At 37.0% G+C, this 25362-nt stretch overlaps 2 protein-coding genes across 2 annotated transcripts; one reads left to right on the forward strand and one right to left on the reverse strand.

Annotated features, from left to right (window-relative positions):
• Positions 1-320: 320 nt before the first annotated feature.
• On the reverse strand, positions 321-13243 carry gabrr3a (gamma-aminobutyric acid type A receptor subunit rho3a). The gene is made up of 9 exons (XM_081355233.1): positions 12684-13243; positions 11366-11478; positions 8333-8400; positions 7612-7835; positions 6263-6345; positions 4360-4497; positions 3055-3207; positions 2227-2420; positions 321-1062 (listed from the first exon to the last, which is right to left on the reverse strand). The coding sequence occupies exons 1-9, from the start codon at positions 12824-12826 to the stop codon at positions 760-762; spliced, it is 1419 nt and encodes a 472-aa protein (XP_081211359.1). The 5' UTR covers positions 12827-13243; the 3' UTR covers positions 321-759.
• Positions 13244-16300: 3057 nt separating this feature from the next.
• On the forward strand, positions 16301-24404 carry hhla2a.1 (HERV-H LTR-associating 2a, tandem duplicate 1). Its single transcript, XM_081355235.1, has 7 exons — positions 16301-16794; positions 19678-19962; positions 22981-23259; positions 23361-23687; positions 23813-23902; positions 23987-24049; positions 24201-24404. The coding sequence occupies exons 1-7, from the start codon at positions 16725-16727 to the stop codon at positions 24260-24262; spliced, it is 1176 nt and encodes a 391-aa protein (XP_081211361.1). The 5' UTR covers positions 16301-16724; the 3' UTR covers positions 24263-24404.
• Positions 24405-25362: the final 958 nt, after the last annotated feature.

Genomic DNA, 25362 nt, shown 5'->3' on the forward strand with positions numbered 1-25362 from the left:
ACTGTGTTCCGAAGATGAACGGAGGTCTTGCGGGCTTGGAACGACATGAGGGTGAGTCAATAATGACATAATTTTCATTTTTGGGTGAACTAACCCTTTAAATGAACTGGTTTCCACAAAACTATTAAGCAGTTTTCAACATTGATAAAAAAAAAATCAGCATATTAGATTGATTTCTAAAGGATCATGTGACTGAAAATTCAGCTTTACCATCGCATAAATAAATGACATTTTAAAATATAGGAAGTATATTTCAAGTGGGCTGTTCCCAAACTTTACACTAAGTCAAAAGTCTTACTATACAAGACTAGAACTAGAAGGGGGGTTATTTGATATATTTTATTCACGTTCATATAATTTTTAAGCAAATAAAGCAGGTTGTCTTGGTTTCCACATTGAGAAAGAGACCCGAGTTGAGTAGATAAAGCTGGGATGGTGGATGGATCTCATAAGAAAAGTTATAAGCAGCCATTTGTACAGTATATCCTTAAATGAGGTGAACATGCTCCTTGTGTTTTAGAGTTCATTTATGACAAAAGACATGGCTTCAAATGCTATAAGGAATAAAAAAATGTTTAAAAGATCTGTTTAAAGAGAGTTTTTACACATGAACCATATTTAATGTCCATATGGATCTTATCAACACTGTCCACTTTGTCAGGTCACTTGTGCTTAGTGTAATCGTTTGTCCATTTGTCTTGTGCAATAACAGTACTGTAGATTTTACAGCAACTGACCAGACAAACCCAAGCTACATAATCAAGAGTAGATGCACCAGTAGATGATGTTGAAGAGAAGATATGCCACTGGAAAGATGATTCTGGAGTACGAGTCAATCATGTAGCTGTTGCTCATTATGAATCGGATGTTTTTGCCCACTGAACGTTTCCTCCAAAGTCTCGTGCCTTCGGTGGGTGGCGGGTCAGTAGAAGAGGCCCTGGGCGGGATGGTCCGCGTGGTGCTGGGTGTGGTGGGGAGTTCGGGGAAAGGCGACACGTCAATTTCATCGTGAAAGCAGCCATCGTAGGCCATAGCCTGGGATGCGTTGTAAGGAACTGGAAGCTTTGGTAGGAAGCAAAAGATATACAGGGAATATCTGTTATGGAGTACAAAATAATAATGATAATTTTTTAAAAAAAATTGTAAATTAAAGTCAACTAATGCCATTTGTAACCCATTTGATTTGAGTTGTTACTACTGTAAAACCAAAATAAATTAATATAGGTTTTCTTTCAACCATTGCAAGAAGCTTTAAAAATCTCTTTATCGTTTTAATTTTCATAAAATTGAAAAATAAAAATAATTATATTATATTATTTATGAATTATATTTATATCATTATTATTAATAATTATTATAAGTTTATTATTATTATTATAATATTTTGCTAGAAACTATAATCATTTGACAGAATCGTTACCAAGGTAAAGTGTTGTAAGTCCAATTAAGTTGTTTTAATTTTGTTAAAATATAAAATAAATAAATGTATTTATATTAGATTATTTATTATTAATAATTCATATTATTACATAATATTTATATTATAATGTATCATTTGTACATAATATATTAGTATATATAATATTATTATATAGTATTTATCCTTTAATTTTGTTAATAAAATTAAAAATAATATTATAAATGCATTTATTTATCTTCAAGAATTATTTTTTTATTGATTTTAAAATCTGTTATTTTAATTTTGTTAATAAAATAATAATTCATTATTAAAATTATTAGATATATTAATTATTCATATTATAGTATAAATTAATAATTGTATTATTATTATTATTATTATTATTATTATAGTATTTTGCCAGAAAATTATGGTTACCAAGGTAAAGTTTTGTTACACCAATGACATTTTTTGAATTTGTTGATAAAATCATAAATACAAAAATAAATGTATTTATATTATATTACTTACAAATGATGATTATTATAGTATTTTGCCAGAAAAGTATGGTTACCAAGGTAAAGTTTTGTTACACCAATGACATTTTTTTAATTTGTTGATAAAATTATATTACTTACAAATGATGATTATTATAGTATTTTGGCAGAAACTATGGTTACGATGGTAAACTTTTGTTTTCGCAATGAATTTGTGTTGCCTTAAAATTACCATAGGGGGCGACATATAACTTAGAATATTCAGTCTTGGTCACAGTTAGCAGAGCAAATATTCCCATATATAACCTCTGATCAGTGTGTGACCCTGACCTTTCCTTTCTGAAGTTTTTTCATCTCTTCCACCGTAGTGAAGTAGTTCACGGCAGCGTATTCGATGACCGACAGGAAAACAAAGAGGAAACTGGCCCAAAGGTAGATGTCCACCGCCTTCACATAAGACACCTGAGGCATTGATGCCGAGACTCCCGTTATTATAGTAGTCATGGTCAACACGGTTGTGATTCCTAGGAGATCAGAAGAAAGAGAAAGAGGGTAACAGCCATGCCACGTTAAGAGGAAGGTCAAAAGTTCAACGAGCAAACAATGTTTCCATTTATTACATTTCACACAAGAGCCCCCAGATTATGGATGTCAAACTGTGAGTAAAAGGAAATGAGAGTGTGAGAAATGCATGACATTCAGAACACATTCACTCTAAAGTAGTCACTCTTACACACTGCTGGTTGCAGAAATAGTCCTTCTTAAGAAAACACACAGTGTGGGGAATTCTTCCATCCTGTTCAAAAACCACAGTATTGTGTCTCTCTGTGGGCATGTGCTATGATGTCAGTGACATGTGTGAAAAGGGCAACTTCCTGGCTGGGTGTCTAACGCCTGCTGGCCTGAGTATCAAGGTATTTTTGAGGTAATTTAACTCTGTTCTCTCTAAACCGGTTTGTGCTTGTTACAACCAGAGAGGACGCAGTAAACCGCACACAGCTCATTACAAATCCACCTGGGGCGATTTGACAGAAACTGCCTGTCACAGGCTTTACGTTGAGATCAGACCAGTTCAATAGAACAAATAAACAGAATACAGTTTTTAATCGTAATCACCATGGTTGCTAATGGATAGGATTCTAAAATGACGAGGTTTACCCAGAGAGACACGAGCCGGCACAGCTCTCCTGTCGATCCAGAAGGAGACCCAGGAGAGCATGACCATTAGCATTGTGGGAAAGTACGTCTGCAGCATGAAGAAAAATATGTGTCTCCTGAGGATGAAGTTTATGTACAGCCTGTTATACCAGCCTGATAGAAACAGAGAGTACAGGACATTTACAACACACACTGAGAACAAGAAAGAAAGAGATTAAACCTACATGGTTTGGGGTGTCCATACTCGGTCCTGGACGGCCACTGTCCTGAAGAGTTTAGAGGTTAAAAAGTGACCCTCCAGGAGCAGGATTGGACACCCCTGCCATAGAAGAACCATAGAACCATCATTTTTGGTTCCCCAAAGAACCTGTGCCCTAAAAAGAACCATTTTTTTCTTGGCATGAAGAACATTTTAATAATCAAAACTATAAAGAACCTTTTGTGCAATAGAAAGATTCCATGGATGTTTAAGGTTCTTTATGGAACCATCGATGCAATAAAGAAATATCGATGCAATATTAAACCTTATTACAGAAAAAGAAAAAAGAAAGGGATCATACTTTTGAAATATTTAATAGAATAATGAACTTAGTGACATCATTTCATACATGTTAGATGATTTAGTTCAAATAACTTTTAAATATTAATAAATAAATGTTGGGTTGGCACAAAACATGTTTTGAATAAGAAATATCATGGATTATATTTCTATACACATACACTACTATTCAAAAGTTTGGGGACAATATTTAAATGTTTATGAAATAAGTATTTTATGCTCATCAAGGCTGCATTTATTTGATCAAAAATATAGTAAAAAGACTAATATTGTGAAATAATATTACAATGTTCTATTTTGAAATCTATTTAAACTGTAATTTATTCCTGTAATGGCAAAGCTGAATTTTCAGCATCATTACTCCAGTCTTCAGTGTCACATGATCCTTCAGAAATCACTCTAATATGCTGATTTGCTGCTCAGGAAACATTTCCCATAATTATCAATGTCTTAAATTATAAAAGTCTCACTATTGAACAATGTAATGCACCCTTGCTGATTAAAAATATCAATTTCTTTAAAACAACAACAGCAACAACCTTACCCACCCTAAACTTTTGCACAGTAGTGTATAGTATTTGTTAACACTGGCAAAGGCAAAAGAAGGAAGATCTCCGCATATATCCAACCGTTTCAGCCAGTAATGCTGGGATATCTCATTCTCTGGACTCTATGTTGGTTCGCTGTGATAAGCCACATGGTACTACGGTAATAAAAGCATGCAGGAGGAAGTGAAGCAGACATACCGGTGCTGCTGTAGAAGGCTAGCCCGTAGGAAGGGTGGAATTCTTCAATAAAAAACTGCGAGAGTGCAATCTCGTCAGTCCTTAATGAATCGTTCCCATTCTTCCAATAGAGCATGAGGTCGTTCTCATTGTACGCGTCTTCAAGAGAGCAAAGAAACGTGTGAAGGGAAGTAGGGATGTATGAGACAGCAAACTCTCTTTGAAGATACATGAACGGCACCCCTCAGAGGAGAAAACACAGAGCATCCAAAACCATCTCCGTCGTCTCTCCTCTGAAGCTGAGGCCCATGTAAATCTGTGTGTTATGTGTGAAAGAGACTGTATGCAGCTTTAAACCAGTTCATCTATGCAATTATTTTACATCTGCAACAATGAATCAGATTAAATATGACTGTTGGCTGTTGTTAGCAAGTAAATAAAGAAGGGTATTAAGATGATAAACCACTTGCAATCCAGAAACTTCTATAGAGTGCAACAGTGCCCGCACACTTTCTCAGTGGCGTTGGTTCTAGAAGTATAGCTTTCCATTCATTTCTCTTATTGGGATTTCAAAGTCCACCAACCAGTTGCGAGGTGAATCATAACATTACAAACTTTGATTTGAAACATTTGATTTGAAACACATATTTGAGAATCGGACAAAAATACAAAGGTGTGCAAGAACTAAGCACTGCAAACAGCATATTCAAATTAAAAACCATGGAGAAATGTAAAATATGCATGTTAAAATTGATTATCTATACAGTATTAAACAATATATTTTAAGTTTATTGCAAAATATGCATATGTATTGGAATATTCTGAGTGTAAGTAGACCAATTTTCTTCATGTGTGGGCGTGGCTTGCTTGTTTCGACTCTCTATGATTGGTGGAATTTTCTGTAAAGCATCATGGGTTATGTAGTTTTTCACCATAAATTCCATTGTTAAACATGATTATTTGACCGCTGACGGCTTCAACAGAAGCAAATGCTACCGATTAACAACTTCGCTGCTCACAGTAAAGGCCCTTGCACACTGAGTCCGAAATTATTGCATGCGTTTTTTCGCTTTCGTGATTCGGTGGCTCTGAATTGTCAAAACACTACTCAAAAAGCTTGCTACGGATGCGAAAAATGCAGAAAATCGAACCTGATTCGATTTTTTTTGACGGACGAAAGTTTCGGAGGCAGTGTACGAGCGTGATTGACATAACGTGAGGTCGTATTTATTTTTTAACGTGCGAAAATTTCGGACTCAGTGTGCAAGGGCCGTCTTTTAAGGTTTATACTGTGTCCCTATAAAGAATGAATGGAGTTTTACCTCTGGAACCCGACTGTTGCACTGTATTGAAGAAGTTGTTCACCCAAAAATAAAGATTATGTCATCATAATCATGTTTTTCCAAACACGTAGGATGTTCTTTTGTCCATTTCACTCATAAGGAAAAGTTTTCAGGAATATTTATGCTGCTCTTTTGACATATAATGAAAGAAAATAGTGACCAAGTAGCTGTCAAGCTACAAAAATGTTTTTATGTTTTTGAAAGAAGTTTCTTGTGCGTTTGTATGGTCAAAAACACACTAAAACAGTAATGTTGAGAAAAATAATGTCATTATAATGAATAATGTCATTTATTCCTGTGATGGATTTTCAGCATCATTTCTCCAGTCTCCAGTGTCACATGGTCCTTCAGAAATCATTCTAATAGGCTGACTTGGTGCTTAAGAAATTTTTGGAATGAAATGATGACAGAATCTTTCGTTTCTGGGTGAACTGTCTCTTTAACAAAGTCCATTTATGATATATTTGCAGGTATACTGAGAGCGAAGTGCTTTGACTAACTACTTCCTTGTACTTTGTTGACAGTACTTACTGTTCAGTGTACATGCACACATGCGTTCAAACTCAGACAGTCATACTCACAACTCTCCAGCTCTAGAGAGCAGTTCTGTGTGTCTAGAGGAAACCTGCTGAAGTCCATTGAGCAGAGAGCCGTCACTGTGATCCTGCAATTCACAATTCAGTGCAGCCTTAACAAATCACTTACAAAGAGACTGAAAATGTCCCTTCAAAATGGAGACATGTGATACTGTGCTTAGCAAAACATCAAATTATAGAAACAATTGAGATGAATCGAAGTGAAAACTGACCCAGCATGCTCATGAATTGGTTCGGGCACACCTGACCATTACACAAGCCTACACTTGCTGGTACTTCTTGGAAAAAAATTATTGTACAACTTTTCAGAAGTCTTTAAAAGAAAACCACACCTTATTTGCCAGGTAAAGTAAATAAATGGAATTTGGTTGCACACAAATCAACCTGTATGACTTTATCCTGTGGAACAAGAAAGTATATTGCGATCAGTGTTGATATGCTAACTAAATATTTTTTTGTTATTGAAATAAAGCTGAAATTAAATCAAATATGAATATTAGATGAAAAACTTGACTAAATACTGAAATAAGTGCTACAATTACTAACTGAAAACAAACAAACAGAAAAATTAACAAAAATGTCAAAAGCACAAAAAATTACAAAACACTGAACTAAAATTAAAATGAGAACTATAATAGTGTATAAAGAATAATGAAATAACATTGACATTTCAATTACATTTCTATTTTTTCATTCAATAACAGTTCATAGATGGCAATAAAAAAAGGCCATATTCCAAATCTTCTGAAGTCATAATTCAGGTTTGGTTAATGAATCGACAAATCTTTTTATTTTTTTATTGTGTTTATAAAAACTGCAACATTATCCCAAATAATTCTGTTCTCACAAAACAAAAGTGCGGTCCAATGCACGAACCAATTCAGATTCACGGGATTGAACCGGTTCAAAAGAACAGTCATGAATCAGAATGATCTGAATCTTGAGTTCAACTCACTGAACAAATCATTCAGTTGAACTGGATCAGGGGTGCATTTCCCGAAAGCATCGTTGGCCAACTGGTCGCAAGTTCATCGCAATGTCCATTGAACTCTATTGGTAACGACGGAACTTGCGACCATAGTTGGCCAACGATGCTTTCGGGAAACGCACCCCAGATCTGGAGTTCTCACTGACTGCAGTTCTCAAGTCAAAAGCTCACTGAAGGGGAAGATTATGACTGAATAATTACTGAGATCTCAGTATTTTTCCATATTTGAATAAACTACTGTATCTTCAGCACTAAAATTTACTTCAAAGTAAACAGCTTTTCTTTCCTGTGAACTCTTTCTTCTTTCACAGTTCTTGTAAAAACATCTGGTTTCAGGAAGTGTTACCTGACGCTGTAAAGAATGTTTCCATCTGGATAGACTCTGAGCATGATGTTTTCCATGGTGGTGTCATGAATGAAAGAACGCTTGGAGTGAACAAAAAAGACGTCTGGCACCCAGATCTTTTTCACCAGCCGGGCATCAAATGTTCGGCTTTTGTTATTGCTGGAGGGGAAGGCCAGTCTGTCGTCCTGCCAGTAATGTCTAAGGTACAAGGTCATGGTAAAGTCCTATGCCCACAGAAGACATGAAAAAGTTGTGTCAGTTTACGTAAGCCACTCCTTTATACTTTGAATGCCACTGTGTATATATGATTATGCCTGTTGGCTGTTGCCAAACAAATGCAAGAAGTGCTGCACGGGGTGTAACTTCGGCATCTCGGTGCTCTTTGGCTGTAAGGGATGGTTTCACTCATAAGAAAAAACTATTGAGTAATTCGTTTTTAGAAAAATATAAAAAGCCTTTATTCTTTCATGGCTTAGATTTTAAAAACAGGTGTTGACTTGAGTTCAGCATCCATGTCTATGGATTTAGCATGCTATCCTGGAGGTCTTTGTTGCGTGCGTGATGGTTTTGACATTTGCCCTCTGCCTCAGTTGTGAATCCAATCTGTTTAAATTTTCGAGGATTTAAGCTTGATGTATGACTAGCAATAGGAGTTGAGGGTGTGCAGAGCCCACCAACAGTTTAAAGGTTAAAAGTAATTTATAAAAGAGCAGACACATACCATATTGACCTCTGAAATGCTGTCAATGCTCTCCACTTGCACATCGATGCCCACTGGAATAGCAGAACCTAGGCAGAGTGTCAAAAACGGAAAAGAAACGGATAGAAAGATCACACAGAATAAAAACAAAAACTGATCTCTTTAATATCTCAATTGCGTCAACTGTCTGGTTACCAACATTCTTCCAAATATCTTGTTTTGTGTTCAACAGAAGAAACTCAGACATGTTTGGAACAACATGAGGGTGGGTAAAATGATGACAGATAAGTTTCATTTTTGGGCGAACTGTCCCTTTAGAATCAAATTCTTCATAGTCCATCTTAGATCACCACCAACTTACATCAATGGAGGCAATAAATGTAAATATTTGTGAGAGAAAGACTATGCGATTTGCATTCTCATAGCAGAGAGACATGGCAAATTTGTGTTTAACTATCATAGTTGCATCTATCTGAATTAAGCATTCTTGTGTCAGCTGCTTTTCTTCAGAACATAAACACATCAATCTCTCAACTCTTCATAGAAATCCAACACATCTGCACCACGTTAAACAAAAACTTGGAGTGAGACCAGCTGCATTCTCTCTGAGTCATAGAACAAAAGTATCCATCACTGAATCATCTCTGCAAAAACATCTGAAAATCAGATTTTGCCACAGACCTTATTTTATTCATTGATCGAAAAGTGCTATGAGAAATTCCAGTGTTTACAGCTTGTAAATGCTCATCCTCTTTCAGATTACAAACTAAACAGGTCAAATAGTAAAAATTCGATATAATAACATTTCATTGACTAACTTTCAGAAATTATATATAAAGTGTCAGTGTCAAATAAATGTTAAAATGGTCGTCTCATGACTCTGTCATCAACCAATACAATCTGAAAAGCGATGTTAAGCTTCCTACAAACAGAGACTTAACTCAGCGCACATGACTCTGTGTGATTATCAACCTCTCGCTGTTTTCAGAGAACCACCAGCACGACTGATGTTCCCTAATCTGGACTAAAATAAAGCTCTATCTCAGTGTTCATATGTAAGGATTAGCACACAAAATAACAAAAAAGTATCATGTACTACCCATTTTTTGGACATATACCACGGTATTCTTTGAAGTACCTTGGAGTGCCATGTAAACACCATTGTAAATCATTCAGTACCATGCTAAACAATATATTACATAGATTTTTTTTAATCAACATCAAGATTTTAAATTGAAATTAATATATTTGTACACTCTTAAAAATGGTTCCATTAAGAACCTTTAACATCCATGGAACCTTTCCAGGTTTTTACAGTGGAAAAAGGTTCTTTAGATTATGATTATTAAAATGTTCTTTACACTAAACAAAAAAAAAGGTTCTTTGGGGAACCAAAAATGGTTCCTCTACGGCATCACAGTGAAACCCTGTTTTGGAACCTTTATTTTTAAGAGAATATAAAGTAAAGTGTATTTTAGGTGTTTTAACCAGTAATTGCAGTATATATCATTATATGTAAAGCTTTTGTATGATATAAGATCACATGATCATTATAATGTTTCAATACTTATCAAATACATTTCCAGAACATCACCAAAATGGACCCAAAAGTCAGTGCTTAGTTCAAGGAGTTCAGTAAAGTTGCCAATATATTCACAGATTTGAACTTCCCGGGTCAATAACTCATGAGCTAAACGTTAAAACACAAATGACACCTATTTCCAAACAAAGTAACGTCGACAACAAGCTACAACCCAATTTTCTTTAAAACGAGCCTTTTAATATAAATTGGTCTCTATGAGCAGGAGGCTGAGAGACAAGTCCGATTTCAAACTCTATGAACCGCTCCATTGTTAAGGTACGGAGCTGTCTGACTGCAACACTGCCAGGGGGACATTAAACAGGAAGTGTTTGTCAGAGCTCACAACAGGATTTGCGAGAAAACACAAAAGTTTTGCAAGGGAATGCAAATTTTTCTCCCATCCCATCCCAAATCTTTTCCACCACCATGTCCCTTTAGGTAATAGAACAGATGATTATTTGATTGGAAAAACAGCACGCCACTCCATGTTCTTTTTCTAAAAACAGTAACCTTTGGCTAGCCTGCAAAATTTAGCTACATTCTCAGAGACCAACTGGAATAATAATCCAGATTACTGTGCATAAAACAAATCTGTCCTCAGTGTATTGTCTGCTTGGCACTACTACCAATCTGGGTCAGAGTGTTTTTTTTTTTTCTGATTCGGACATACTGCATATGACATTCTAACCTATTTTTGACAATCTCAGCGCCAGAATCACATTCTGGTCATTTGCCCCACTGTGACTTTTAAAGCTCTTGATCTTGAGTTCAGCCAGTGTAACAGAGGCAGAACAGAGTACTTAACCCCATTCTGATGAACATGTACAGCAGCAAGTATGGATGGTATCTCTATCGGCATAGCATGTTTTATAGACAGTAAGCAGCTTAAAATGCATGTGAGAATGAGATATTTTCAGAGAATCGTGTTAAATGTAATTCTATTTTACAAAAATTATCTATAACCAAAAAAACAACAACAAGATTTTCAACAAACATCCTCCTCCTCTTCCTCATGAGTGTCTCCTACACACAGCCTCTCATTACATGAGGATCATCTGTGTCCATGCTAATGCTATGGTCATTTCCTGTTGCTTACATAAATGGCTTTCGCAGTGTGGAGTATGTGATTTCCATCAGAAAAACGCATCACGATTCCCATCAGCAGATTTTTGGTTAATCACATCATTGGTTTCTTTTTTTCCCTCTCACTCTGTCCTGAAATTGCCCCATCTGTAGTGCATCTCTGTGCTGTATTAGTGCAGCTGTTGTATGTTACGCCGCCATTTATTTGTGCCAACTGTGCTGAATAAGATTACATTCCCAAAATCATTCAAAGAAACGATAAAGACCAAGATAACACATAATGCTCAGTAAAGCAACAATTATGTGTTTTAAGAATACAACCATCAATACCAGCTTTGCAAAGCCAAAAGTAATACATAAGAGCCTTTTGAAAGAACAGAATCCCTCACCTCCAAAACCAGGCCTCATGGCGAAATCGTGATCCTCGATTCGCAAAAGCTGCTCGGATTTAATCAGCAAAGATTTGGTGCTGTCAGACTTCTTCATTTTTAAGTCTATTCGTCTGTTTGAGAGAAGACAAAATGGGGAAGGTTTATTTTTATGCTGTAACAGACATAAGCAGAAACAAACCTGTACACAAGTTCTTGGTTACATTCTGAGTAAATCATCAGCACTGACTAAAACAAGAGGTTTGGAAGAGAGGCTTGTTTAGAGAAATTAATTTCACTTCAATATGGAACAAGATCACAGATGATTTTATGCACTACGACAGATATATCTATCATGAGATATAACTAATACTTTTGAATGTATTTATTTTCTAATCACAAGACAGCAATACAAAAGTTTCCCACAACTATGACTTAATATGCCTCTTATTAAAATATTTTGATTTGACCCTGTCTGGGTTATTTCCAGGTGCCATTTTTGTCTCTATGACTTACTACTACTAATGTAATAACAGTCACATTATTTGATAGCTTTAGTGTGTTTTCCGTTTTGACATCATATTTCAAAGAGTGACATAATAGAAAAATTGCCAAAAGCAGATCTAAGTTTCCCTTTAACTATATTTATTATGTTTTTGTTATGAAATATTCACACTTACATTGGCCTCGCCAAGCTCAATACTTCAACCTCAATATACCATATAACAATGTAACAATCTATCTATCTATCTATCTATCTATCTATCTATCTATCTATCTATCTATCTATCTATCTATCTATCTATCTATCTATCTATCTATCTATCTATCTATCTATCTATCTATCTATCTATCTATCTATCTATCTATCTATCTATCTATCTATCTATATCCCACCCATCCATCCATCTTAAAAATCTTTCTGCCACAAATGGCACTGTTACCTGAGAATGACCTACCTCCGGATCAGTACTAAAGACTAAATTACTATCCAGTGCTGTTTTTGTTTTTATCTCACATACCCAGCTCAACCATGAGCTCTAATTACAGAGTTCCTTTATCCACAATTAATTATACCCTCAAACACACACACAATCCAACAACCCCAAATTGCAGGTCATAACACAGCGCTTCAAATAAACCCGTACACATCAATCCACAGGGACGAGACCACAATAAATAAGACCGAGAGTGTAAACAGACTGACACGGGTATTTAAATTAAACAGAATAGAGCTGATTGATAATATACAAAGTGAAGTTCAATCTACAACAGCATTCTGCAAACGCATTTAGGAGCTGAAGAAATGAGCGCAAGGAGCTAGCAAAAGTATCCTCACCCTCCATGTTTGTGCCGTGTGTTTTCACCCAGGTAGACGTCCTTGTGCCTGCGCTGGTTTTGGGTGTTGCTTCCTTTGAGCAGGGCGACGGGCCACAGCCAAGCCAGGCACATCAGCCTCAGTGTCGTGAGAGCAAAGTCCATGGCCGAGGCCTGAGGTCCAGGATCTGATGTGAGGAGAAACACAGAGACGGTGTGGGATCAGTCTAACTCTCTGGAGTTCCTTACCCAGCATCCTTTCCATCTGGAAGTGTCGCCCATTCCGACACCGTAACGACCCTTAGATCCACACTGTGCAGCACATGTTACATGGTGCCATGTAAAATCCTCTGAGCTCCACTTTTGTGCATGCGTGTTTGTGTGTATATGCCTGGCGGTCTGCGTTTCCCACCCTGCCTAAAAGCCTGCCTGCTTTTCTGACATGGTGCTCTCCCTCCATCCCCCTCCCGCTGATTATAACCAAATATCAATTTATTTCTATAATGACAAAGGAATGACGTTAATTCCTCCCTAATCTTCTTACACGCAGCTGCTGAAATCTTTCAGTAACCTACAAACTCCATGGGGAAGGGGAGGTGCATCACAAGCAGAGTTAACTGTACCATCAGGTTGCTTAAAAAAGCAACAAGCCCTCTTTTTTGAGAATAGTACCCAAGAATTTCTGCAAATTACTAGTCTTCTCATGTCCGTCAACATAAACCTAACATTGTCAGTAGTCTTATGTGTGTTTACAGAGTCTTTTACAAATCACTTGCATTTTGAGTAACCTCTAGCTGTAGATGAAGCGTAAAGGTTTCTCTGTAATTGCATGTGTCTCTGGCTGTCATGCTGCTATGATGTACAGACTCACCATCAGGCTAATCTGTGAGAAGCATCTCAACTCGCTTCATAGAGGATTACAGTCATGGAGAAGATCAAGAGATGATGGTGAGATGAAAGGTTGGGAGGGGTGATAGAGGGAGACTGAACAGGGATGGGAGAGAACAAGAGAGGCTTCCTTTAGGAGACAAAAGCAAGATGATGGAGGAATGCTATATATTATATAACAGCATAACATAATATCCATCCATCTATCTATCATCTATGCAGACACGATCACTTTATACAATGAACAGATTCAATTTAGACATCTATTCATATATAAATATTGATCAGCGAACATAAACAAGCTCACCCGGACTTGCTTGACGTGCGAGAACAAACCTCATTGGTTCAAATGGGCTGCGTAACGCAAGAATGAACCTGATTGGTTCTTGCACGTCAAGCGAACATGCTTGAGCTTCTGTTTATCATAACTGATGCGTGTATTATGTTTACATGTGAATAAAAGTCTAAATTCAATCTCTTCATCATATAAAGTGATCATGTCTCTTCAGGAAATTCATATGGATTAGATTTACGAAATCTTATGAATTTTTTGAAGCATCAAAATGGTAGCTGCGTAGCTGTCAATGGAGGGACAGAAATCGCTCAGATTTGATTAAAAATATCTGTATTTGTGTTTCGAAGGTGAACGAAAGTCTTGTGGGTTTGGGATGACATGAGGGTGAGTAAGTGATGACAGAATTTTCCTTTTTGGGTGAACTAACCCTTTAATGTTGCCTTTCTAATATATTCACATTTTGCCCAAAATTTACCAGAAATTATGCATAATAAAAATCTGAAGTGATATTTACCTTGATTTTCTTATTTTTTCCTTACATCATGTCTCATATTTGATCTCATGTACCTTCACTGACACTGTTGTCTCCTCCTTGGAAACCAAGTACACTAACTTTTGAAAAAATGGTCATGGAAAAATGGTTATTCATAGTGGAAATGCCGAACAATTAATAAATGCATGATAAAAAGTATACAATAGTTGTAATGATTGTCAGAAAAAAAAAAAGAGTTCCAATAAAAATCATTCCCTGTGACAAAAGCAAAAGAGAGGTGAATTGAGGAGAGACAGTCAGAGTCTGTATATAGAAAAGAATAATAAACCGTAGTCCAACCGAATATCAGATAAAACATGGTGGCACACAATCAATAATAAAATTGCAGCTAGCAGAACAGTAATCCCCCAGACCAGTAACATGCTCCTCTAATCCAGGATTAGAGTCTGATTGAGGGCACAGAAGAGTGGTGGCATCTAAGGGAGTCGTGCACGTGCCTCACTGTGTCTAGAGGAAGCTGCTCTTTTACGCTGAACGAGGATCATCCTTCTCTATTCAGATCATTAATCATTATAAGAAGGATATAAAAAGCTGCTCCACCATCACAGCCAAAGGGTAATTTCCACAATCACCCCTCTTCTTCATTCAAATTCCACAAACATCCTCTTGTGGCCAAATACTGAATGACAGGATGATCACAAAATTGTGAAGTACAGTATATGATATAGCCATGGGTACATTTTGATACTTAAAAAAGTGGAAATAATATGTTTTAAAACTATTTGTGAACTGCTTGATATACTCTGAACATTGTTTGCACCCTAGTTTCAAAGAATCATATTTATTTTTCTGTGTCCACAACATATAAAAATGACACACAAAAGTCTGATTTTGATTTCCTTGAATTTATCTAAAACACATTATATTACCAATTCCAAGTGGTGCTCACTGCAGAGCCAAATGACATCCAGCTTCCCCTGTCTGGACATAATGGGTGGAGCTTGACAGTCCAGCTCCGCCTCTGTGGACCTGATGGAATATTCTCAGTGGTTGATAGATTAGAGTGGTGCAGGGATGACATATTTTTGTAGGCCAACCCAGAAAATAGCATCACCCTGGTTCCCTCGACAAAAACCCAATAGGAATTTTTCATTGGCTTTTGGATTATTGCAGGAAATAAGGCCTATGACTAAAAAATGCTAATGATTATTACACGTTTTGTTCATTGTGATATTCTTCACAATTGAACACAACTTTTATGAATTTTGAAGCCTAAATACAATTGGAAGAAGTCAAAACGTAAAGACAGACAGACAGACAGACAGACGCGGACTGTCAATCCTAAAGATTGGATTTGAACACCAAATCACATTTGTGTGCAGTGTGATTAAAGCCAGGAGGAATGTATTTACTGGACTGCCCCTGCTGGCAGAACTGAACCAGCACAGCCATGTCATCACACACATTGACCACATTTCTGCTACAGCCTGAGGGCACTAGATCAGCTCAGTCAACGAGCGCACTTCCTCAAGCCTGTGCATTTGTTAACCTGTAAGGTTGGTATGACAACTTGCACCTGTCAAAGTCTGTAAATACTACAAGTTTGGACTCATTCTATGCATTACACATCAGTCAAATGTAGCTGTGGAATGTAAAAAAACAAAACAAAAAAACTATTAAAGTTTTATTGGGCCATCTTAAAGGCTCCTTCCAGGAAGGAAACAACTGTTTGACGTCATGCGAATCTTTACTAATCATCAGGGTTACTGCAATCCACTACTAGGTACGCACCGCATGGTTACCACACTTAGAGTTTGGCAAATTGAGCAAGAAGGTGGCAAGGACAGTTGCAGCATGTCTAAATTTAGCAAAGGTTCAACAAAGAACAAGGTGGTGAGAAAAGACAATGAACTTCAGAAAGGTTGACCTGGGGGGATGTGGGAAGGTTATCTTAAAGTCATTCGCAGTACAGGGTATGTGGTTAAGGGTTTCAGCTGCCATTTAGTGACTCAACTCATGATCTATGAAAGAGGCGTGGAAACCTGTCCTCCTACTCTCTCTCTCTCTTTCTCTCTCTCTCTCTCTCTCTCTCTCATTCAGCAAGATTACACAGCAGAGTCAATATTCAGAAATCACCTGAGGAACTTTCTCTACTTGCCTCTAAATTTTTATTCACAAACACTTCATTCAGGTGGACCCAAGGGATACTTCTTTTTTTTTTTTTGCCTGTCAGTGCTGTTGAAGCAGTAAAGAGGAACAGGGTCTGATTACGTTCCTGAGAAAGACTCTTTTGAAGAGTCTCATCTTCTCAGCAATTTAGTTTCTCTCTGCTCTACTCTTTCAGTCCCGCAACTCTTTTTCGCTTCATTACATTGTTGTGAGGGAGAATGTCAAGGACTCTCTATGGCGCTTATGTTGTTTTATGGATTTCTTCCTTAGTGGAGTGTAAGGTTTCAGGTAAGATTAACTTTTATCGTGATTTTTGATATTGTTTGTAAAAGTTGAGTAACTTTTTTCTAATTTTCCAGTATGTCATTAATTTTTAGGTCCAAAGTTTGACCACTTTATTTATAAAGAATGCCACTTTCCTTTATGAAATGAAGCTATTCAAAGTTCTGCTAATGAATCGCACATCTAAAGTGATCGATTTACTTATTATTTTTCTTTTCGCTATTGATCAGCTTTGATTTCTGTTTGAGTGCTACTTTCAGTTAGGTCACTTATGATCAATTCATGTTTGTAGTGAAGCTGAAAAGATGCCAGGAAAGACTTACGTTATGAATATACCTTATGTAATTCAAGTGGATGGAATAGGGTTATGAATGTTGGCAAGACCACTTAGAGACATCTGTTTTCTAGTTATTAGGTAGTTCCTGCTTAGGAATTCTTTCCAGTACTCAAATTAAATGAAACAAATATTAGATATTACCCATTGATTGCTTTTGCTGTTATAAATTATTATATAGGTTCAAAATATATGTTATTTTAGTATTATTTATGTACTACTGTAGTATTTATTCATATTTATTATTTTAATAATATATATTTTTTTAGTTGAATATTTTAATAGTTTTTAAAATCCTTTTAGTTTTAATTTATTTATACTTCAGTTTTAGTCATTTTCATTTTCAAGTTTTTCATATATATATAACTGCGTATTATCTATCATCTATATGAGTCTTCTCAAAAAAGGCTTTCAAATAGAGACACAAAAATGCATTTTTGAGCTAATAAATTATTCATCTGAAGTGGGTGATTTATCTTTGCTTTTTCCAGTTTCATTGGGCCACTTATTTTGAATGGGCATTATTCCTGCAATAGATCAACAGCCAAACTAAAAAAGATGCCAGGAAAGATAAATAATCGTTATAAATATACCTTATTATGTAATTGAAGTGGATGCTACTCTTAGATCTCAAGTGGAGGCAGAATTTCAGCTAATGCGTTTTTGAGCCCCTCCTTGTTATAGTCTGCAAGTGAAGGAGATGAGTGAGTCTGCTAGAATGCACTCCGGCCCGTCATCTGTTTGGACTAACACAGTCACTGTGAATATTTCGACAAGCCAAGACGTCTCCAGGGACTCTCAATAATAGATCTAGACTAGACACATAGCACAAAGGAAAGCGTTACATGCATGACATCAAGATAAGATGAGAAACAGAAGTACAACTGATCCATTAGTGCAACTATTCCATATGAGATTTTATCACTCTTATGACAATAATCAATGTTATATAATCAATATAATCAATGATCGATATAATCAATGCCAATTAATCTGTGGAAGAGTTTGGTGCAATCTCAGTCCGCTACGCCAGTGTCACAACATAAAGGTCATGCAGTCATGCACACTGCTGCTGCTGTTTATTTTGTATTTATAGCCAAACAATCTTCTTGCAGACTCCGATAAGGTGAGTGTGTTGAATGCTAAACAATCACAGTCATAAGTGGTCCTCTAAGCATGATGATCTGGGTGAATACACAATTGTAATCACCCATAGAAAAGGACAGACAGCAAACAGCGGCAGTAGAACTAACTTTTTCTGAGAAAAAAGGTGGCATATATATGGGTGCACTTATGTATGTATTGTACACATGTACTTACCATGAGGTTAGGAAACTGAGGGTGGAGATTTACATATACTGTACGACAAAGGCATCAATCCAGCAACATCTTTAAAAGGAAATATTAGTAAGAAGTTGATGGTTTTGAAATGGCAAGGTTGGAGCCTTCTCAACATACTATGATCATTGTATTAGATCACAAAAATGAAAATGACATAACTAAAATAATGTTGTTATATTTGGTATTTTGTTTTAGAATTCTTTTTTTTTTTTCAGCTTAAGTATCTTAACACCCAAAAATATTTTAAATCAGTATATAACCCTGTTGCAAAAAACCTGCATTGATTCCATGTTGGTCCAGGCTGGTTTATGCTGGTCTAGCAGATGGACCAGCAGAGTCATCTGAAATTCTGAATAAAGTAAAAAATTGTGAATCACATTTCAATCACATTTCATTCTAAAGACAAATCAGAATGTAATAATTTTGTACTTATCTTCTGTTGCATCACTGAAAATTAAAACTTGTTTTAAGGACTTTCATGCACATTTGGGAACATTCATGTGTCACAATCCAGCTGGCAGTCACTAACCCCCCAAAAGTTGTAAACTTGGTAAAAGGAATAAATGTTAAAAGAACTAATGTCATTGCAGTCAGGAGCATGACATACAGTACTAATATTATAGACAATAGTGACAGCCTGCACTGCAACAATTGCTGAAAGTCAACCAAAGTGAAGGACCCATTTAAAGGGAACACTAATCACCATAATAGTGACAACATTCTCCAACAACATTTACACGCACCGTTTGTTGTGGTCTTGCTGGGATCATACCAGCATACAAATTACAGTCCACCAGCTCTTTAGTAGCTGGGGACCGGCAAACCAGCAACCCAAGCTGGTACCAGTGCGCAAAACATACCTTATGCTAGTATTCAGCAATGATGGATTTTTCAGCAGAGAAGTTAAAAGTTATACGTTGTTGAAAGATTTATTTAATATTTAATAAATTTAATAAATTTATTTAATATTCCCTTTAAACCAAGTGTGTCCAAACTCTGCCCTGCAGCGTTTAGCTCCAACTTGCCTCAACACACCTGTCTGGAAGTTTCTAGTATTTCCTAGAAAGAGCTTGATTGTCTGCTTCAGGTGTGTTTAACTGCGGTTGAAGCTGAACTCTGCAGGAGCAGGATTGGACACCCCTACTTTAAATGAAACTCATAATTCATTCTCGTAAATGCAAGAATATCTTAAAAGCTCTTTTGTTGATTTGCAGATGTTCGTGTGACCTGCATCTTCTCTGAGGACTGTATTCTTCCCTGCTCTTTCACGCCCAATAATACTGATGTGAATATTAAGTGGTACCAGCAGGATGCGCTCATACTCAGTTTACAGCCGGCGGGACAGAGGCGCAGCAATGACAAAGTGTGGCTCTTCGGCGACAACGTCTCCAAGGGCAATGCATCGCTGCTTGTGAAACAAGTAGATACAAGGAGTAAAGGACGATACAAATGTGTGGTCAACAATAAGACTCAGACATATGTTATTGCAACAGTGGAAGGTTTGATATATATTGATTTATTTTTAAATGTATTGTCTGTGATTAGTAGTCATTGACCATTATGGGTTTATCAGTGGCTTAGGACTACACTCACCTAAAGGATTATTAGGAACACCTGTTCAATTTCTCATTGATGCAATTATCTAATCAACCAATCACATTGCAGTTGCTTCAATGCATTTAGGGGTGTGGTCCTGGTCAAGACAATCTCCTGAACTCCAAACTGAATGTCAGAATGGGAAAGAAAGGTGATTTAAGCAATTTTGAGCGTGGCATGGTTGTTGGTGCCAGACGGGCCGGTCTGAGTATTTCACAATCTGCTCAGTTACTGGGATTTTCACGCACAACCATTTCTAGGGTTTACTAAGAATGGTGTGAAAAGGGAAAAACATCCAGTATGCGGCAGTCCTGTGGACGAAAATGCCTTGTTGATGCTAGAGGTCAGAGGAGAATGGGCCGACTGATTCAAGCTGATAGAAGAGCAACTTTGACTGAAATAACCACTCGTTACAACCGAGGTATGCAGCAAAGCATTTGTGAAGCCACAACACGCAGAACCTTGAGGCGGATGGGCTACAACAGCAGAAGACCCCACCGGGTACCACTCATCTCCATTACAAATAGGAAAAAGAGGCTACAATTTGCACAAGCTCACCAAAATTGGACAGTTAAAGACTGGAAAAATGTTACCTGGTCAGATGAGTCTCAATTTCTGTTGAAACATTCAGATGGTAGAGTCAGAATTTGGCGTAAACAGAATGAGAACATGGATCCATCATGCCTTGTTCCCACTGTGCAGGCTGGTGGTGGTGGTGTAATGGTGTGGGGATGTTTTCTTGGCACACTTTAGGCCCCTTAGTGCCAATTGGGCATCGTTTAAATGCCACGGCCTACCTGAGCATTGTTTCTGACCATGTCCATCCCTTTATGACCACCATGTACCCATCCTCTGATGGCTACTTCCAGCAGGATAATGCACCATGTCACAAAGCTCGAATCATTTCAAATTGGTTTCTTGAACATGACAATGAGTTCACGGTACTAAAATGGCCCCCACAGTCACCAGATCTCAACCCAATAGAGCATCTTTGGGATGTGGTGGAACGGGAGCTTCGTGCCCTGGATGTACATCCCACAAATCTCCATCAACTGCAAGATGCTATCCTATCAATATGGGCCAACATTTCTAAAGAATGCTTTCAGCACCTTGTTGAATCAATGCCACGTAGAATTAAGGCAGTTCTGAAGGCGAAAGGGGGTCAAACACAGTATTTATATAATAATAATTCGTTACATTTATATAGCGCTTTATCTGAGACCTCAAAGCGCTTTACATAGAAGGGGGGAATCTCCTCAACCACCACCGATGTGCAGCATCCACCTGGATGATGCGACGGCAGCCATATTGCGCCAGAACGCCCACCACACACCAGCTTACTGGTGGAGAGGAGACAGTGATGAAGCCAATCAGTATATGGGGATGGTTAGGAGGCCATGATGGATAGAGGCCAAGGGGCAAATTTGGCCAGGATGCCGGGGTTACACCCCTACTCTTTTTCGAACGGCATCCTGGGATTTTTAATGACCACAGAGAGTCAGGACCTCGGTTTAACGTCTCATCCGAAGGACGGTGCTCTTTTGGCAGTATAGTGTCCCCGTCACTATACTGGGGCGTTAGGACCCACACAGACCACAGGGTGAGCACCCCCTGCTGGCCTAACTAACACTTCTTCCAGCAGCAACCTGTTTTTTCCCAGGAGGTCTCCCATCCAGGTACTGACCAGGCTCAGCCCTGCTTAGCTTCAGTGGGCAACCAGTCTTGGGCTACAGGGTGATATGGCTGCTGGCAACCATATATGGTTTTCCTAATAATCCTTTAGTTGAGTGTATATTCGTTGGGTAACATTACTATAGTGTTTCCCAACCCTGTTCCTGGAGCACCAACAGTGTGCATTTTGGATGTCTCTCTTATCTGATCCCTCTATTTCCCTTCTCTATTAATGAGCTGATGGTTTGAATCAGGTGTTTGATTAGGAACAGGAAGAGTTGGAAAATGTTTTTAGTGTTAGTGTGCCTCCAGGAACAGGGTTGGGAAACACTGCCATAATGACCTATCCATTTGTAGTGATGAAGATTTTGATTAATTCCAGTGACTTTATTATGTAAATAACTTCACTTGAGATTGGTTCAGATTGATTTTATGATTTGTTAGAGTAGGTGGTGAGAAGTGAGTCTTTTTGTGTAATGAGAGTCATTGAGCAATTCATTCAACAGATTTTTTTTTTTTTTGTGGAAGTCTTCCAAAACAAGTTATTTATTAACATTTGCTCAGTTTTTGTTCACAAACGAGATGTCCTAGTTCATTCAGTTGTTTACGAACACAATGCCCCATTCATACTTTTTAGCTTCTTTTATTCAGTTAGCAAACGGATAAAAAATAATCTAAAACAAATTAATGTAAAATTTTGTCCTCATAGTTAGAAGTCTTAGGGCCAGATTTACTAATAGCTACCAATACAAACCCTTTTTTGGCATTAAAAAACTACTGTCAGGATTTACTCAAGACACGCAGTGAAAAATTAGCGCTGAAAAGGCATGGACAGGGTGATTTTTGTGGCTGAACTTATTGCATTTGCATTTTTGCATATTGCATCAGACGCAACATTTTATGAGAGAAGAGTATTTAAATGAATCATGCAAGCTGATTTACTAAGGTTTGCGCTATTCAATTTGCAGGTATTTGCGCCATTATTTAAAGATAAATCATGTCTTAAACTTACCTGTAATTGGCGCGGCTTTTGGTAGATTGCGTTGGTCATTAGGGAAATTGCACTCTCACACTAATTTGCCCTGTTTAGTAAAAATAGTAATTATTATTGGCCAATTCTGTTTTGACAAAGGCTGAATTTGTACTGATTAATCGAGTTTAAATATCAATATTTTTTTTATTGATATTGCTACTTTTTTATCAATTTAAAAAAAGTTAATTTAATTTTTTTTTCATTGAATGTCCTCCAGCCCCCATCAGTGCGATCTTCATTAACACCGATCCCTCTGGGCTGATTCGGTGCTCTACTAAAGAAGTTTACCCAGCTCCGGTGGTGCAGTGGAGCACAAAGCCCAGTTTACCTCCTGCTGCCCTGCAGCCCGAAACCCACATGGCTCCTGGCGAAAAGGGCCTCTTTACAGTGGAGAGCGTCCTAAAACAGCAGAACAACAGCCTTGATCATATATATGTGTGTAACATCACCTCCAAATATGGCACGCAGACATGGACAGCTTCATTAAAGCTGCAAGGTAAAACTTCTGATAAATGCTTTAGTACTAATACAGATGTTTGTTATAAATGTTATGCTTATGAAGGTGATAATAGCAATGTTGTCTCATGTACAAAACAGAAATTACCAGCTCTGAAGGGCAAGACCTGATTATTCCATGTAGAGCTCCCAAGGACCTTCAGTCCTTCTCTCTCGTCTGGACTTTTACGACAGTAAACAAAACCACAGATGTCCTCGAGTATGACAGCAGGACCCATAAATCCAGCCGCTCTTGGGATCATGCAGAACTAGAAGAGCAAAATGCATTGAAAGGGGATGTTTCACTAAACCTGCAGAAACCTGTTGGCTCAGAGCATTCTGGAATCTACACATGTGCCCTCTCAGGAGCAAAGACACGCCATCTGATCCAGACCCGTGTTGTTCTTACATCCTCCAGGCAGGGGAAAGGTATCCACTGATCCATGAACTTATCCATCCAATAATGAATCTGTTGGAACAAACCTTAAACTCATTTCCTGTTGAAGCATAGAGGTAGTTTACTTTTTTAAACATCTGTCTCTCTCTCTTTGTAGATTTTCTTAAATATAATCTGTGGATGCTGGGTATCGTCGCAGGATTAATCGCTCTTCTCGCAATCACTTTGGTTATAAAAAAATACAGAGGTAATACAGTGTACAGAACTCAATCCATAATATTTCAGTGTTTATTGTTGTGTATATATTCAATGGTGATGTTTATGTTTGCAGCAAAATTGAAAAGAAATCAAGAAAACACTGAAGAGGATGCGGAAATGCAAAGCATCAACTCAGGTACTGTCCTGTTTGTTATAGTCCTTTGTTTTTTATGTTTAAGACATAAAAAGAACTTTATAGAAGTTCCCTGCAATGTAAAGACGAAGTAAAATTTCCAAACATAGATTTTCAATTTTGCAACTGAATATTTTTCTTTTGTCTTTCATAGCCAGAACATTAGAAGAGCCACAAGCAGGAAGTAAACTTATGAAAGAGCCTTCGGGTTCTTAAAGTTAACCATGGACAGAAAAAAGAAGAATATTAGAAGAGAGAAGCCAGAATGAAATACAAGTTGGAAGACCAACTGATGGGACTTTGTGTGAACAAAATGTCATTCAGGAAACAATCAGAAGAAACCAAACATTTCTTATATATTATGTTTTTGAACGGTACTTTGATTAAATATATTTTTTAAAAGATTATATTAAAAAAATAAATATTTTAAAATAAGTATATTATTTATCAATAATTTATAAAAAATTTCCCATAAATCTCACACTGGCTGTTTTTACAATATTAAATTGTATTATTAAAAAATATATCAACATATCAATAATATTCCATACATTTTGTAATTACACTACTGTTTAAAAGTTTGGGGCCAGGAGAATTGGTTTTGTAAAGAAATTCATACTTTTATTTAGCAAAGATGCATTAAATTGATCAAAAGTCACAAAAGATTTCTATTTTAAATAAATGCTTTCTATTCATCAAAGAATCCTGATAAAGATGCATCGCGGTTTCCACAAAAATATCACACAGCTCAACTGGTAACAACATTGATAATAATAAATGTTTCTTTAGAAGCAAATCAGCATGTTAGAATTATTTCTGAAGGTCATGTGACACAGAAGTCTGGAGTAATCACTGCTGAAAATTCAGCTTTGCCATCACTGCTTTGATCCATTTGATCCAAAAATATCACACAGCTCAACTGGTAACAACATTGATAATAATAAATGTTTCTTTAGAAGCAAATCAGCATGTTAGAATTATTTCTGAAGGTCATGTGACACAGAAGTCTGGAGTAATCACTGCTGAAAATTCAGCTTTGCCATCACAGGAATAAATGACATTTTAAAATAGAAAACAGTTTTTAAATTTCACTATATTACAGTTTTTATTGTATTTTTGATCAAATAAATAAATGCAGATCATTTCAAAATCATTCAAATATCTTTCCATCCCCAAACTTTTGAACGGTAGTGTATTTAATCATAATCATAATCTTATTTAGGACTGAAATAACCACAACATGACGTGCATGGACAGACCACACCAGTGTTCTTTGAGGTTTAAATGAACAGGTCTGTTCTTTTCTTTCTCCTCTG

Source organism: Scardinius erythrophthalmus, assembly GCF_964197995.2.
Source record: "Scardinius erythrophthalmus genome assembly, chromosome: 23".
NCBI lineage: Eukaryota > Metazoa > Chordata > Actinopteri > Cypriniformes > Leuciscidae > Scardinius > Scardinius erythrophthalmus.

What these genes read in the sequence shown, in the direction of transcription:
- hhla2a.1 (XM_081355235.1), top strand. Translation starts at nt 16,725, where the DNA reads ATGTCAAGGACTCTCTATGGCGCTTATGTTGTTTTATGGATTTCTTCC. An exon ending in AGTGGAGTGTAAGGTTTCAG is followed by an intron (nt 16,795 to 19,677) that starts GTAAGATTAACT and finishes GTTGATTTGCAG; the next exon opens with ATGTTCGTGTGACCTGCATC. An exon ending in ATCCTCCAGGCAGGGGAAAG is followed by an intron (nt 23,688 to 23,812) that starts GTATCCACTGAT and finishes CTCTCTTTGTAG; the next exon opens with ATTTTCTTAAATATAATCTG.
- gabrr3a (XM_081355233.1), bottom strand. Translation starts at nt 12,826, where the DNA reads ATGGACTTTGCTCTCACGACACTGAGGCTGATGTGCCTGGCTTGGCTG. An exon ending in CATGAGGCCTGGTTTTGGAG is followed by an intron (nt 8,401 to 11,365) that starts GTGAGGGATTCT and finishes CACTCTGCCTAG; the next exon opens with GTTCTGCTATTCCAGTGGGC. An exon ending in AGCCTTCTACAGCAGCACCG is followed by an intron (nt 3,208 to 4,359) that starts GTATGTCTGCTT and finishes TGTTTCTATCAG; the next exon opens with GCTGGTATAACAGGCTGTAC.